The sequence below is a fragment of the Clupea harengus genome, chromosome 13, assembly GCF_900700415.2.
Source record: "Clupea harengus chromosome 13, Ch_v2.0.2, whole genome shotgun sequence".
In the NCBI taxonomy this organism is placed as follows: domain Eukaryota; kingdom Metazoa; phylum Chordata; class Actinopteri; order Clupeiformes; family Clupeidae; genus Clupea; species Clupea harengus.
In genome coordinates, this window is record NC_045164.1 from 11,033,299 (window position 1) to 11,048,340 (window position 15,042).

Sequence of the window (15,042 nt, forward strand, 5' to 3'; positions counted from 1 at the left end):
AAGGTTTTTTTCACTGAAAGCTGCTTTGCTGTAAGCATTTTTACAAAAAACATTCAGTTCATCTTCAATTGAGTGCAGTAAGGGTTTCGACATCACAAACTTACTGGAGGAGAGGATGCCCTCGATGAACTCCTGGCGGGTGACTTTGCCGTCCTGGTCTTTGTCGATGCGGCGGAAGAAATCCATCACGCGCGACTTCTTGTGGTTCATCCACCTCATGTAGCGTTTCCGCCACACATCAAAGTCAAAGTTGGCAAATTCCTTCAGCTGAATCAAAACCAGGAGAGAAATAGCCAGTTTTATAGTCTGTCCATTACAAAGATCTTACTCATGACTACTCATCCCTTACACACGGCCATAGTCGTTAAGAACATAAAGTGCGTGCAAAAATAGAAAACACAGTGTTCTCAAGGGCCAAACAACGCCTAGGTAACACTAAGCCTTAGAGTTAACTTAGAGTTAAAACTTAAACCAGGGATCACACATACTTATCAAATTTATACAAACAGTGTACTCTAAGTTGCTTTGGATTAAAAGGTCCAGTGAATGAGGGTAACTGACCTCCTCCAGCCTGTCCAGAGCATCGTTGAGTTTCCTCCTCCTGTCCAGGGCCAGGAGCCACACCTGCTGCCACTTGCTGACCAGCAGGTTGACCCGCGGGTTCTTGGTCTCCACCTGTGTCTGGGCTGCCGCAGTGTACATGCTTTGGGTGGGAGAGCGTTTCCCTAGAACAAAAACAACAAACAATAAACATCATATCCCTATCACAGACTTTCTCCCTGAAACATAGTTAATGTGGATAGGTAAAGATATCTCTGATACACGCTGCAGACATTATGTATGAAATGCAGATGCAGAAGTATCTGGATAGCACGTAGAGTGAAACTTACTTCCTGGAGTGCGCCCTTTCTCCAGGACAGGTATGTGGGAGTGTACAGGGGCCTCTGCTGTTGGCTTCCTCTTGTGGGTTTTGGTGACTTTATCCACATCAGGTTGTTTCCTGGTCATTTCCTCCATAAAGGCCTAAACATGAGGCAACACTGGAGTTAAATTCACGGGATCTCATGATAGCAACCTTGTACTTTGCGACTGACACTGTCAGATCTCAGATGTGTGCTAGAACTCAGGGCTGATTCCTGATCTATCAAAGTCCCCAGAATCATCAGCTCCAGTATAAGATGTGTGAAGAACTACACTCTGCATCTATCAGACTCCCCAGAATCAGCTCCAGTATAAGATGTGTGAAGAACTACAGTCGGCATATATCAGAGTCCCCAGAATCAGCTCCAGTATAAGATGTGTGAAGAACTACACCCAGCCTGCTCTGCAGCTTCCACAACACCTACAATGAGCACCGACTGATGTGGTTCTCTCTGTGGCCTCCTCTGAGGTGGCACCACCAGCTGAGAACCCCCCCACTGTACCTGGTGTTCGGCGATGAGCCCTTTGACCTCCTCAAGTTCCTGGGGCATAGGCTCCTTGTCCTTGGTGTTGAGCGTGGTCTCTGCCCACTGGAGCCAGCCCAGCAGGTTCTCCACCAGCTCCTGGGTGGTTTGCAGCTCGCTGAGGGCTGCTGACAGCCTCTGCTGATGCTGCCGTGCCCAGGCCTGTACCTGTAACACAAGACCGATACCAAAACAGGTCAACCCTGACTCTGTATTTCTTACCAAGCCCTCGTCACTGAAAGCAGGCTGAAGGGATGCAATCGCACTACCAACCAGTCAACCATCACAGAGGTTTTGCATTCAAAGAATGCTCAGTTGGCTGAATTCAAAATGCTTGAACAGACTTTCCGCAGGGATTTCATCATAGTCTACTGTAGGTGATCAGCCAGGTGCATCAGGCTCAACAGATATGCAACACTTGCTCTTCTTTAAGTCCATGTCTACAGAGTGAGACTAATCTGACTGCTCAGATAATAGAAAGGCATTTGTGACAATTCTACATGTGACCAGTAAATAGCTTAAAAGTGGCATCACAAATAAATGTTTATTTTTTTCTCACACATGATATTTTTTTAACATAACGCAAAGTGGGGCAGAGTTCCCGTAAGGTACGGCTAAGTGTATTTCCGCGAACTGGTCTGACTGCTACAGGTGTGGCGCACTGGAAACCATATGCCCAGCAGACAGCAGCGTGAGCACGGGCGTGCACTGACCTCTTCGAATCGGGCTTTAATGATGGTGTTCCAGTGTTTGATGGTGGTGATGGAGTCTGGATGGCAGATGGACAAGATGGCCTCCCCCATGCTTGTTGCTTTGTTCAAGGCGACCCGCTTCTCCTCCAGGTTCTTCATGAACTCCTGCAGGAAAAAGGGGGAGAGAATGGTTTCCATTAGTCCTCTGGCAGTACGTGTGGCTGAGAGAAGGGGGGGTGGGTCTACACTCATCAGCCAACGAGCTTTACTTCTGTCCGGGTCAATTACTGACACAGAGAAAAACATATAATGTGCAATGACTAGTATGTGGAAAGCCGAGGCCGACTGTTTTAGATTCAAATATGAGATTGTGCTTTGTGGAATGTAATATCTCTGGGTCCTGTTTTTGGCAGGCAATAGTTAATAAGCCTCGGAGAGCCATGTATGGCATTTCAACTCCACTGGCAGACAGGAGAGAGAGAGAGAGAGTGAGAGAGAGAGAGAGAGAGAGAGAGACATGGAGGCTGTCAGTATGTCCGCAATTCATTCTACATGGATTTAATCTCAAAAGAATGAGACCCAGGGGAAACCATACACACGTATTCTTATACGTGCTATTTATGTAAAGGAAAAGGATTGCATGATGAGATATTGGACAATGATGCATTAACAGTACAAAACATTATACAGTACTAGATAAATGAAACCTGAACATCACCTTAACATCCTATGAGTCAACTTCGCCGGCCAACCATAAGGTTCAATGTGCTATCCCAATTGCATGTGACAGACTACATTTTGTAACAGTTAAATCTCCCCACAGGAAGTCTCAGCTAGTTTGCTAGAAAGTGCAAGCTGTAGAAGTTAACACCACGTCATCAGTTAGCTGCAGAGCTGACAACACAGTGTCTGTCATCATGAAGTAAGCCTGTGATCAGCTTGGCTACACAACCCCTGATGCTGTCCGCTAAGTTCACTGAGGTTACACCCTCACACTGTTGGCTTCACAACCCCTGATGCTGTCCGTTAAGTTCACTGAGGTTACACCCTCACACTCTTGGCTTCACAACCCCTGATGCTGTCCGCTAAGTTCACTGAGGTTACACCCTCACACTGTTGGCTCCACTCAAGACCTCTCTGTGGGCTCCACTTTTCTGGAATCTTCTTCTGGCATCGGCCACTACAGTATTCCCCCCTAAACCCCTCCAGTCTCCAGTCTATTTAGTTTCTAGCCATGGAGTCATGGACGACTGGACTTGCCTTGTGCTGCTCGATGAGAGCCCGCAGAGCCTCCTCGTCGTCAGGCAAGCTGCCATGGAAACGCAGACTCTGCTCGGCTTCGGCCAGCCACTCCAGCAGGATGTGGACGCTGGAATGGAATTCCTCGGCCTGGGGGGAATCACATACACACACACACACAGGGACAATGATGGAGTCCGCCTGAGGGAATACTGGATGTGTGGAGTGCTAAATCATCGCGCATGACATATGTTTGAGTTAAATGAGGGTGGATGTCTGCAGAAAAGAGGAATGATCTTGGAACACTTAAAACAAATTAGTGACTAAATCAAAGACAACAATGAATGGGAGGAGTACTACTGAACAACACACACACACACACACACACACACACACACACACACACACACACACACACACACACACACACACACACACACACACACACACACACACACACACACACACACACACACACACACACACACACACACACACACACACACACACACCAGCACCAGCTGAAATGCTTATACATATATATGTGTGTATATAAATTATGATGCTGCACAATGCAGTGTTCTGTTGACCCATCTGACTGTAATTGGTTTGGATGTTGAAGGGTAGAGGATGGTCCAACCTGACACAGAGACTGCTCCAGCCGGGTTTGTTTGGACACGGAGAGGGCACACACGGTCTCCCAGCGTGTGCCCAGATCCTGCATTTGAGCTTTGACCCAGGAAGAGTCTTCGGTGCTGCTCTCCATGAGATCACGGGCCGAGCGCTTCAGGGCTTGCACACTGCCCGTCCTTTTGCCCAGCTCCTTCTGGAAGACCTGCATCACGTGTAGAAACACATGATATCACAATCATTCACACAAGTACTCACAAGTATTCACACTCACATTCCCTCTCTGTCATCCGTTTTATAGCCCTGAACAGTTTTTGACTCCATGATAACAGCCGAGGCCAGATAATTCCTAGTAAAAGAACTGCCGACAATTGATGTCATTACTGCAGTTGTGCAGTTAATCAAATGACAACACAGCAAGAGAGCTCTCCAAGAATCACACAAAGTTAGTTTCAGTACCAACGAATAAGCTCTGTCCCAGAGTAGAAAAATGGCTTAAATCAACACTGATCATAAAGAATTTGCATTAATAAGCTCTGATGGGCTGGAACGTGTTTCCCCAACTTGAACCTCCAGCTCAGAGCTCAGAGCCAAATCCCCCCCCCCCCCCTGTAGAGGTGGATGAGTTATGATCCCCCATGAAGTCATCCTCACAGCTCAGCGAGGCTCGAGTACAGAGTGACTAAAGTGCGGTCTGGTTTCGGGACGGTGACTAAGACATCCTGCCAGTGCTACAAACACCTCTCCCCCCCCCCCCCCAATGGAAACCAGCATGTTTGTCACACTCTCCGCTAGCTACCAAACAGCCGGAGGGGAACAAATGACCAATCTGAAAGACCCTTTTAAAAACTCACATTTTTCATGACTATTTTTCTCCTTGGACAAAGGACATGTATGGAAGAACACAATGAAAGAAAATCGCTAGGCCAGCCCAATATGGGCCTGTTTGACAGAGCTAGTAGGGGGGGGGGGGGGTTGTTCCCTTAGGGTAGCTGCCTGAGCCTGATCTGACGGGGCCGGGCCTGAAGTGGGCCATTGCCGCTCTGCAGACAGCTGTTACCTGGCCATCCTTTCTGGCCATCCTGCGTCCTGTCTGCATTGCACAGCGGTTATCTGGGACATGCACATGGTGCGCTTTTAATAGCCAGTATCTGATGATCGTTTGCACAGGAAATCACATCAACATCAACAGCATTCTCAAGGGTGGTGAGCTGCGTCAGTACAGTCAGCTGTGGTCTCTGTGTTGTGTCTATCTGGACCACAGAGACCAGAGCTGCCAAGTCAAGCCATCCGTCACTGCAAACAAATGCGATGACAGATGCTGTGTGCCTGGCCCGTGGCCTACTATACCTTGTGGCTGTCAATGAGGTTCAGGACCAGGTCGATGTCTCCATGCACTGGCTGGTCCTCAGCGAGCAGAGGCTCCACTTTGTAGAGCCAGTCTATCAGAGCCTGCAGGGCATCTTTGAACTGGCCAGAGAACAGCAACGCCTCTTCCAGCTTGTTTTGTCTAGACAAAAAGGAGCACACTTTTAACCCCACAGGCATCCACAGTAATGACAGTTGAGAGGACGTATTCTAGTGCTGTGTTGTCGCGCCATCTTGAATCTTATCTCAAGAGAAAAGACATTCATATTAGATTTGATAATCCGGGATCAGATTTACCTCACAGCCTGTGGTGAATGAGGTTAGGGTGGTAATGAGAGGAGCCTGAACATGCTGCAGATCAGCTCTCTGACTGTGAGGTCATGCAGTAATGTGGGTCATACATCACTCGTATGCTCAGTGTGGTTTGGTAAACAATGCTAAGTCACCAGAGAAAGCTAGAGCACAACTGTGCAATCTGATTTTATTATGGAGTAAGGCTGACATTTGTCAGATGCATTAAGGGTGTTATTTTCTTGGAGGTAAATAATACAAATGAGACCTTAAAAGAGCTCAAATGGGAAGAGATCTGGCCAGGATCAGACGCATGGAAAATAGTCCAATCCCTACAACATCACTAATCGGGATTGTTAATATGCACTGGGATGTACATTGGGATATACATCTCCTCACCTCTCTACGGATTTGCCACACACAGTGTCCCATTTGTCTCTGAGCTCGCTCAGCATGTCGTCCAGCTTTGTGATGTCGTCCTGCAGGGACGTCTTGTCCTTCAGGGCGCGGCCCGTGCGGATAGTGGTGTCGTACACTGAGTGCTTGCTGCCCACGGCTTTCTGGAACTCCTGCAGGACAGTGTGTAAAGAAACACAATCGTTATTCGTGTGGAAAGATGGCCGCGGAAAGACAGTCACTGCAAATTGAAAAAATCCAAAGTTCATGTCGATTTCCTGCTCCCCTTGGATTAATTTCGATGTCTGGAATATCTCTATTCCTTTGTGTCAGCGGAGAACATTCCACCGGACAAAAATGGGGGCGAGGTGAAGAGATTTGCTTATGGAGTCGTAAGTGAAACCGTGGGGGGTATAGCATTTCACCCTCATCTCTAATCTGCTTGGATTAGAGCTATCCGAAATCGGAACCATCCATTACTCATTCTATACATGCAGAGGCTTACGATGGGATTAGGGAAAGCGCCTCGCCAAGTGCTGATACATCATTAGGAAAACCCAGTCACTGTCCCAAAGAGCACTACACTGAACAAAGCACTTAGACCATAGCAGCAGTCCCAGCAGAGTAGGAATAGAACCGGGGGCACCTGCTTTATAAATCAAATGCAGGCGAATAAAGCCCAAATGGCATGCTCTCTGACAGCAGCTGCGCTTGTGATTCACGGGTCTGACAAATGATCTCGCCTCTGCAGCTGTCTTTCACATGGTCACTAAGAGCTGCTGAGTCTTCCGCCTGGGCCAGCTTTCATCAGGACCTCAGGAGACTGGATTTTATTTATCGCTTTGGATGGGAGTGTGTGTGTGTGTGTGTGTGTGTGTGTGTGTGTGTGTGTGTGTGTGTGTGTGTGTGTCTGGGGGGTGGGGGGGGAGAGCGAGGACACAGATCGAGTTGGGTGGCGTGGGTCACCTTGTGTTGGCCCAACTGCGTCTTGATCTTGTCGGGGTCGTTGGCGATCTCCAGTTCCGAGTCCAGGGCCTTCTCCGACTCATCCAGCCACTCTGTCAGTTTGTTCCAGTTTTCATGGAACTAGAAGGGGAAAGGGAAATGAGACTGTCAGTGTTATTTATTATACAGCCGCGTTACATGGTATTCTGCTCTCTTTATGGCATGTGCTGAACTCTCTGAAAGCTTCTTTTCTTTCTTTTTTTTTTTTAAATAACAACCCTCAAAAACTAGCCTCCATGATTTTGCTGAAATACCTTTGGCAAAAACCTTGTCACTCTACTCAACAAATCAGAGCTGAGAAAAGACTTCAGGTTTTCACGGGCAATGAACTGGGTGTAACACAAAACCTGTGGCCAGAGAAGGAACACAATCTCCACCCTCCATATGACAAGATTTGTAGATTGACGGCAACTAGAACAAACATGGCAGACCCTACAGGACGTGCCCTCAAGCCTCTATAAAATGCCCACCGCCCCCCAAATGCCCTCTATTCTGCCACAGGTGCGGCACTACCGCCGAGCCTTCCACTCTACCTGCTTGGCGCGTTTCCTGGCGTCGTCCAGCAGGCGTCCGCGCTCCACCGAACGCTGCACCACCTTCTCCCAGCGGCTCTGGACACTCAGCAGCAGGTTCTTGATCAGCACCACGTCCTGTTTCTGGCTGAAGTACTTCAGGTGGGTGCCCGTCTTGTCCAACTCGATGATCTGCTCGCGGTGGGAGTTCACCTCAGTGACAAACACCTGAGGAAAGTACATGGAATGTGTCAATGCGTTTAGTTATTCAGCAGCTAAGCTAACACACTAAGACATGAATTTATCTGCCCTGAAAATACACAACTAATTAAGAAAGGGCTACCCTTGGGGGCAATTGATGTTGCAGAGACAGACAGCGCAAATAGTGCCTAAGTGCTCTACGTCAGGAATGGAAAACCTAATTCAATACTAAATGCTTCTGGAACATGATGAGGTCCCTTACAGTTGCAGGGTGGGAAACAAATGATCCTACATAATGAAATCAAACTCAATCGAATGGGTCTGTTGTTAGCTAAACTGCTAAGGAAACAAATCCAACCCTACGGGGTTTAAAGGATCTTATGGTTAACACTGGAGTTGTATGGTTCTGGCTCTGGGCTCTGTAAAGCGCCTTGAGACAATTGTATTGTTATGGCGCTATATAAATAAAATTGAATTGAATTGAATTGGAGTTGTACGGTTCCTAAATATCTTTTTAGTGTCTATTTTTCCTTCGTAACTCTAGTCGTATACTATATATGATGTATGTCCATGTCAGAGACTCAAGCTTTATACCTTATGCTCATCGATCTGAAACATGATGGTCTCCAGGATGAGGGAGGCGGGGGAGGCCATAGTGAGGGTCTGCTCCGCCTGCGTCAGCCAGTTGATGAAGTCCTGCAGTGAGTTATGGAAGTCCGTGGCCATGGCCAGAGCCTCCTCCAATTTCACCTGCAATGAGGCAAAGAGAGAGAGAGAGCGTGAGAGACAGAAGGAGAGAAAGAGAGAGAGAGAGAGACAGCCATCATCGTCTCATAAGGCCGGCTGCCACACGCTAATGCTAACGTATCCGCCTGCCCGTCTCCTGACCTGTGGCTCTGGCAGGGAGCGAAGCATCTGCTCCTTCCAGGACAACTCATCCGTGGACGGAAAAGGGGATGCACAGCTAGGGCATATCCTGTGTAGCTGCCATAATTGGATCACGATGCTTTGATTCAATATGCTAAACTGTAACTCGTTCTCGTTTCACGGGCCGTTGTTGGGGTAAACATCGTGGGTCTGCTTGGAGCGCGAACCAAAAAAGGGATGATCAGTAATCCCATAATTTTTAACTGAAGTCTCTGCAAGGGACGCAATCCAACATAAGCACTTTGGTCATGTATTTAGCGGACTCTGGGATTAGGTTTGGAACAAGTCCCGAACCTCGGTAAGTACATGTTTTCCTTTACGTGCGGCGTCAAGTTCTCCCTCTAGTCCGGTTAATGCGGCAGACTTCAGGGGGGCTATTTGAGAATCCACTGATTCACATCCCCGCACACCCTGCCTCCACCCCACCCCCAGTCCTGGCCATCTACTGAACACTAATCCCCTGGGTGACCACACTCTCAGTGACATCACCACCTTACAAACCTCACTGACAGCTCAGAGGAGACAGGCTGCATAGAATTAATAGCCTGGGGGATGTGGGAGTTAAGGGAAAGTCACTTTTCCCTCTGAGACACACGTGTCCTTCAGCCATTCCTTACCTTTCTCTCTGCCACTTTGGCCTGCACAGACTCCCATTTCCCCTGCAAGTTGTGAAGGTCCTGCTCCGTGTTGCTGTCCTGGCCCCCGGTTGCCAAGGCAACCAGCTGTTTGCCTTTCAGCATGAGCTGCTGATAGACTTCCTCTTTGGCCTCGAAAGTACTGCACAGCTCCTATGAAGACGATAAGGCAAATCCTAATTAGGCTTTTGTGCAAACCGACCACTTTTATCTCAATCAAATTAGTGTTTGTAAACATGACAAAAGCACTGGGTTCTGGAAGTTGGACAAAAATGGCATCCAAGTCTGATGATGTAAATGTAAACAGTGATATCAGCACCAACATAAATTATTTCTGCACTGAGGGAAGACTTTGATTCATTGCGTTTCAAGATGGGACATGTTCTTGGGACAAACGCAGAGAGGCTTGTCCACCCACATATATATACTGGGATTGTGAAATCTCATATTTTGTGATAGCTGCTGCACTTTCTCTGTCCATAATTGGTGTTAAAACTCTAACCATGACTGTATTATATTACTGAGGCTATAGGGTAGAGAGGGAAGGGGGGGGGGTATACAGTAGCATGCCAAGAAATTTTACTACAGAGTTTAGCTCTAATGAACCATAACATTTTCACTCCTTACAAAGTCATTAACAGGACATGCTTTGTTTGTGAGGTCAGTGACGTCTCATAAACACTAACAAACACAAACATAAACATAAACATAAACACAAACACAAACATGTAGCCGCCGTGCTTCAGGCCTGCGTGCCTGCCATCTGCATGCCGTCTTTCATATTCTTAAAACCCGTACCAGATGGGCGTTAAGCTGCTCCCGCGCCGTGTCTGGTAAGCCTCCCACCGCCTTTGATGCTAACAGCTGACGTTCTGTGTCTTTCAGCCACTGCTGCATGTCTTCAATCTCTCCATGGAAACCCTGGGCCTGCAGCACAGAGTGGGGGGAAGAGGGGAGGGGGGGATGAGTCACAACAATGGGGTTCAGCGACTCATTGTGAAGTCATGGGGGATGATGAAAAGACTCCGCTCTTAAAAAATGATGTATGTTTGAGGTGTTGGCTCTGCAAGGAGAAGCTAGGGCCTAAAAAGGTGGGATATGTCTGAGTGGTGTTACAGTAAACAATAGGGTCTTTCTGACCCTGTTTTCAATCAGAAAATGTGCTCAAATTGTAAATGTTATGTGGTAGAGTGCGTGACTCTGTTCTATTTTAACCTGGGTTGGTTCTATCTTTAGATCTGGCTTCATTGAAAAGATATTTGACTTGCAACGTTCTCCATTAAATGTAGTTCAGGACTTCAGGATCTTTTTTAACTTTTGTAAATCATGTCTACTCAGTAATTATCATTTTTGGCAAACTTGCCCTATACATCAATATCCCTCCAAGGTTTTTAAGCTTCGATTTGGACTGTCAGATTCTGTCAAACTGTCTTGTTTTTCTGGCAGTAAAAAAATAATAGAGGCACATTCTTGACAACAATCCCTTTTAAGGGTTTTCAAATAAAAGAAAGTGTCTACTAGCCACACTAGCAGCTAATATCTCTCATCAGGTTTATATAAAAATAATTCCATTCTTTGTCAAGGTAGTGAATCAACAGTTGGGACAAGGCATTAGGGTAGAGAGGGGAAAAATTGCTTGAGGTAAACCTACTCCTTTCCCCTTAAGTATTCTTCATCATTCTGAGAGACCTAAATTCTTTCACTCCTGTGGTGAATGGCATCAATCACAGCTCGGTGTGTGTAAGTAAAAACTATCCTGTCAGATTCCTTCAGGGTTTGCCAGCAGTGTGTGTATGTGTGTGTGTGTGTGTGTGTGTGTGTGTGTGTGTGTGTTTGCATGTGGGGATTGAGGATGAATGCCTGTGGGCTCATGGGAAGTTCACCGACCTGAAGTAGGGCACTGTCCAGGAGCTTCCTCCTCTGCTCTGTCTGTTCCAGAATGTTCTTCCAGCGCTGTTTGAGGTTCTCCAGTTTGCTCTGCAATCCGCAGGCTTCCTCGCCAGCACTGCATTCCAGCAGGTCGTTGCCGGCCTTGTTGACCGCCTCCACCGTGCTCTGGTGGGCCAAGACGTCATTCTGAAGCACCTGGGGTCAAAGGTGACAAAGGAATCAATATGAGCAGAAACTACACCATCCATGACTCTAGCTGTACATTAACTGAGTTCCTCAAATGAGTTCCTGCATTTTAGCATGTTTAGCTGCTGTATATACAGTTGCTTTCAATATTGTGGTATATACACAGAGACTCCTTTTCGGTCAGATTGCTATCTGTGCTTTATACTTAAACATGGTCTATTTATAGAGCTAACGATGATGACAGAAGCCATACATAATTGGTCTCAATTCATCCCTTGGGGAGACTGAGCTATTAGCTTGCTAAATTACAGCCAACCACTCGGAACCCAAACCCAACTGTCTGCAAGTAGTAACAACATAATTGCCCAAACAACATAAGGCCAGATAAGCTGCTAACGATGGATGAGTGGCCATGAAGCATGGCGGGACTTGCTGCTTACGTGGTGCTTAGCGAGCTCGATCTCGATGGCCAAGGGGGCTCCGCTGGCCTGCCGCTGCTCGTTCAGCAGCCCTTCGGTGTGGGTCATCCAGGCCAGCAGCTCATCCAGAGCATGCTGGAACTGCCCCAGTGCCAACAGCGCCCCCTCCAGTTTGTGCTGCAAACATGTGAGGGAGAAACAAACTCATCATCTTGGGAATGATCCAGGGTGGTCTGATTTATCTCTGGATTAAATGATGTCCAGTATTCAGCATAGTACATTTTTATTTAATCAGCAGCTGTGAGCTCTGGGAAACCTATGGAATTGACACCCATGCTCTAAGAGCTATGCTCACAACTGATGTTGTTTATGTAGTGCATACATATGGAGCATAGTCTCAAAAGGCTGCACATAGACTGAAGCCTACACAGCTCTAGTCAAGAACAAGCACAGAGCAAAAATAGCAAGGAGATACTCCATATAAAAGACTTCATTTGAATGAATGCCTAATTATATATATTATATAAACTGATCAAGAAATAGAATGAAAAATTCATAAAGCATAGTTATGACTAAAAAAAAAAAAATCTTTATGACTGTGATGAGGGAGCCTTTGTAAGAAAAGACTGCATTCTGACCTGGCGGCTGATGATCTTCTCGTCCAGGTTGTCCCAGAGCATCTTGAGCTCACCCATGGGCTCCTGGATGGCACTGCGGTCCATCTCATCCACCACCTTCTTCAGAAGCAGCCCCGCCTGGTGGTTCAGCCGCTCCATCTCAATCTGGAGCTGGTACGCTTCCGACTTAAACTCCTGTGACATGTCCACACACGCACACACATATCCACACACGCACACACATATCCACACGCACACAGCAGCACACATGAGCATAGGTTCAGAAGACAAAAGCACGTCCACAGACACACACACACACAGACACACACACACAGCACAGAGGCACGCCCACACATACATACACAGATCAACTGTCATGCCAACATAATGACTGCAGACCACAAGGCTATGACCAGATTGCAAAGCATTTTGTGCAACCTGCCCACTGTTGTAAAGAGGCCCTTTTAAGCAACGCACAATAACCTTCCCTCTGCAGACATCAAAGGGCAACATATTAATGAATCCGCCTTTTATCGCTTTCCAAAAGGGTTCTGACACACCCGCTCTGTTATGAGACCTCTCTAATATTCGTGAGGTGGAGGACATGAATTGATTATCCCTTACATAAACACACCTGTTATTTTATCTGCTAACAATCCCACTTAAACCAAACAAAGGCACTCAGCCCTGTACATCAATGCTCACTCGATCAATCCTAGGAGTTACCTCTGCCAAACTGGAACTAATAACTATTTCAATGACTTACTGTGGAAAGACAGCTCGTTGTAGGCTTCTCATACATTCAATAAACACGGGACACAAGAGTGATGAAACTGTACCTTGAGTTCATCAATCTGCTGTTTCACAGTCTCCAGATCAGTGCCCACTGGTGACATGGAGTCCAGTTTGCTCTCCAGGATATCCACCCAGTCAAACATGCCCTGTGGAGGAGGTCAGGAGGAATGGAAAGGAAGAGGAGAGGAGAGGAGAGGAGGGGAGAGGAGAGGAGAGGAGAGGAGAGAAGAGAAGAGAAGAGAAGAGAGGAGAAGAGAAGAGAAGAGAAGAGAGGAGAAGAGAAGAGAAGAGAGGAGAAGAGAGGAGATAAGAGAAGAGAAGAGAAGAGAGGAGAGGAGAGAAGAGAAGAGAAGAGAAGAGAAGAGAAGAGAAGAGAAGAGAGGAGATGAGAGGAGAAGAGAGGAGAGGAGAGGAGAGGAGAGGAGAGAAGGGAAAGAAAACACAGGCTTTATCCACTCATCCTATCTCCATGACCCCCAGTGAAAACCTGCATGGCTAACAATAGAGCACACACAGTGCCGAGACACACCTTATACTGTTGACTCACTCCAATTGCTTCTGGTGTTCTGTTAATGGGGCCTACCGTATTTACAAATCCCCATCTAGCTTTTCCTACGCATATGGCATACAGGCCGCACCTTCTCTTTGATCCAAAGGCTCATTGTGAGGCAATGACGACCTGTCTATGACATTATGATATGAATGATGACCTCAGTGGCACAGTGGGGGGGTTAAAGCTTACACAGAGACATAAATGTGTCCTGTCCTCATGGCCTCAATTTGTTCACAGAATAAAAATGCAGACACATTAGGCGCCCCCCTTCCCTTTTCCTGTGACGAGGCTTGATTCAGGACACTCTGACTAAGAGAAGGCGGCATTATATTGTGGAACATAAACATCACTGTCACATCACCATGAGTGGTGGCACACACACACACACACACACACACACACACACACACACACACACACACACACACACACACACACACACACACACACACACACACAGAGCAGCACTAATGGTGGAAAAACCCTTTCGTCATGACTGGTAATTTGATCTGTGCGTGTGCTGGATGACTAGGGGGAGTCTGGAGGCGGGCCATACCTGAAGCCCGTCCTGGAACTGCACCGCGGACTGCATGGCCTCCTCCAGCCGCTCCACCCTCTCTTTCCACATCTTATTCAGGTTCTCCCAGGCAGAGTTCACCTAGCAGAAACACTCATTGATTAGCTGATTTACTGATCATTCTGTTGATTGACAAGAGAGCTTTCTATGAAATATGACTGAATACTGTAGAATTGTCAAATTTGACGATATGCCAGTGGATACATTTCAAACACAACAGATTAACAGACAAGCGACATAATTACATGATTATAAGAATATCTGGATTCTATTTGAAACTAATTTCCTTCTTAGATCACTACCTCATCAATACTCTTCTTTATCACAGGCTTGTCCGGTTCCCCACAAGCAGACATAAGTTCTGCGCCAAGATTCTGAACAACATCAAGTTCTTCCTGGAGTGTGTCGATTTCCTCTCTAAAACCCTGCAGAGTACAAACACACACACACACAAACCCAATAACATGAAGGTAAGAAATAACATCAGTGAACACATAATTATACGTGTATATATCTTCTACATATCTTAAGGTCAGATCATGTCTATTAACTAGAGACTAGAGACAACGGATTAGCTATTTAAACAATGTCAACTTAATCAATGTGTACTTAATCAATGTCAATCAAGACTGATTATATCAACAACGTACAAAACATTCATATG

At 46.7% G+C, this 15,042-nt stretch overlaps 1 protein-coding gene across 11 annotated transcripts in view; it reads right to left on the reverse strand.

Annotated features, from left to right (window-relative positions):
* dst (dystonin) overlaps positions 1-15,042 on the reverse strand; it is a 127,423-nt gene that overhangs the window by 8,677 nt on the left and 103,704 nt on the right. For all 11 annotated transcript variants that reach the window (XM_031579604.2, XM_031579602.2, XM_031579600.2 and 8 more), the window contains 20 exons: positions 14,681-14,803; positions 14,358-14,459; positions 13,293-13,394; positions 12,475-12,648; positions 11,858-12,013; positions 11,229-11,426; positions 10,140-10,268; positions 9,324-9,494; positions 8,374-8,529; positions 7,600-7,806; positions 7,028-7,147; positions 6,065-6,234; positions 5,357-5,516; positions 4,017-4,211; positions 3,398-3,526; positions 2,159-2,302; positions 1,425-1,613; positions 891-1,023; positions 562-725; positions 105-267 (listed from right to left, as the gene is read on the reverse strand). In XM_031579604.2, coding sequence (XP_031435464.1) covers positions 105-267; positions 562-725; positions 891-1,023; positions 1,425-1,613; positions 2,159-2,302; positions 3,398-3,526; positions 4,017-4,211; positions 5,357-5,516; positions 6,065-6,234; positions 7,028-7,147; positions 7,600-7,806; positions 8,374-8,529; positions 9,324-9,494; positions 10,140-10,268; positions 11,229-11,426; positions 11,858-12,013; positions 12,475-12,648; positions 13,293-13,394; positions 14,358-14,459; positions 14,681-14,803 — 3,085 coding nt within the window. The remainder of the gene's footprint in view (positions 1-104; positions 268-561; positions 726-890; positions 1,024-1,424; positions 1,614-2,158; positions 2,303-3,397; positions 3,527-4,016; positions 4,212-5,356; positions 5,517-6,064; positions 6,235-7,027; positions 7,148-7,599; positions 7,807-8,373; positions 8,530-9,323; positions 9,495-10,139; positions 10,269-11,228; positions 11,427-11,857; positions 12,014-12,474; positions 12,649-13,292; positions 13,395-14,357; positions 14,460-14,680; positions 14,804-15,042) is intronic.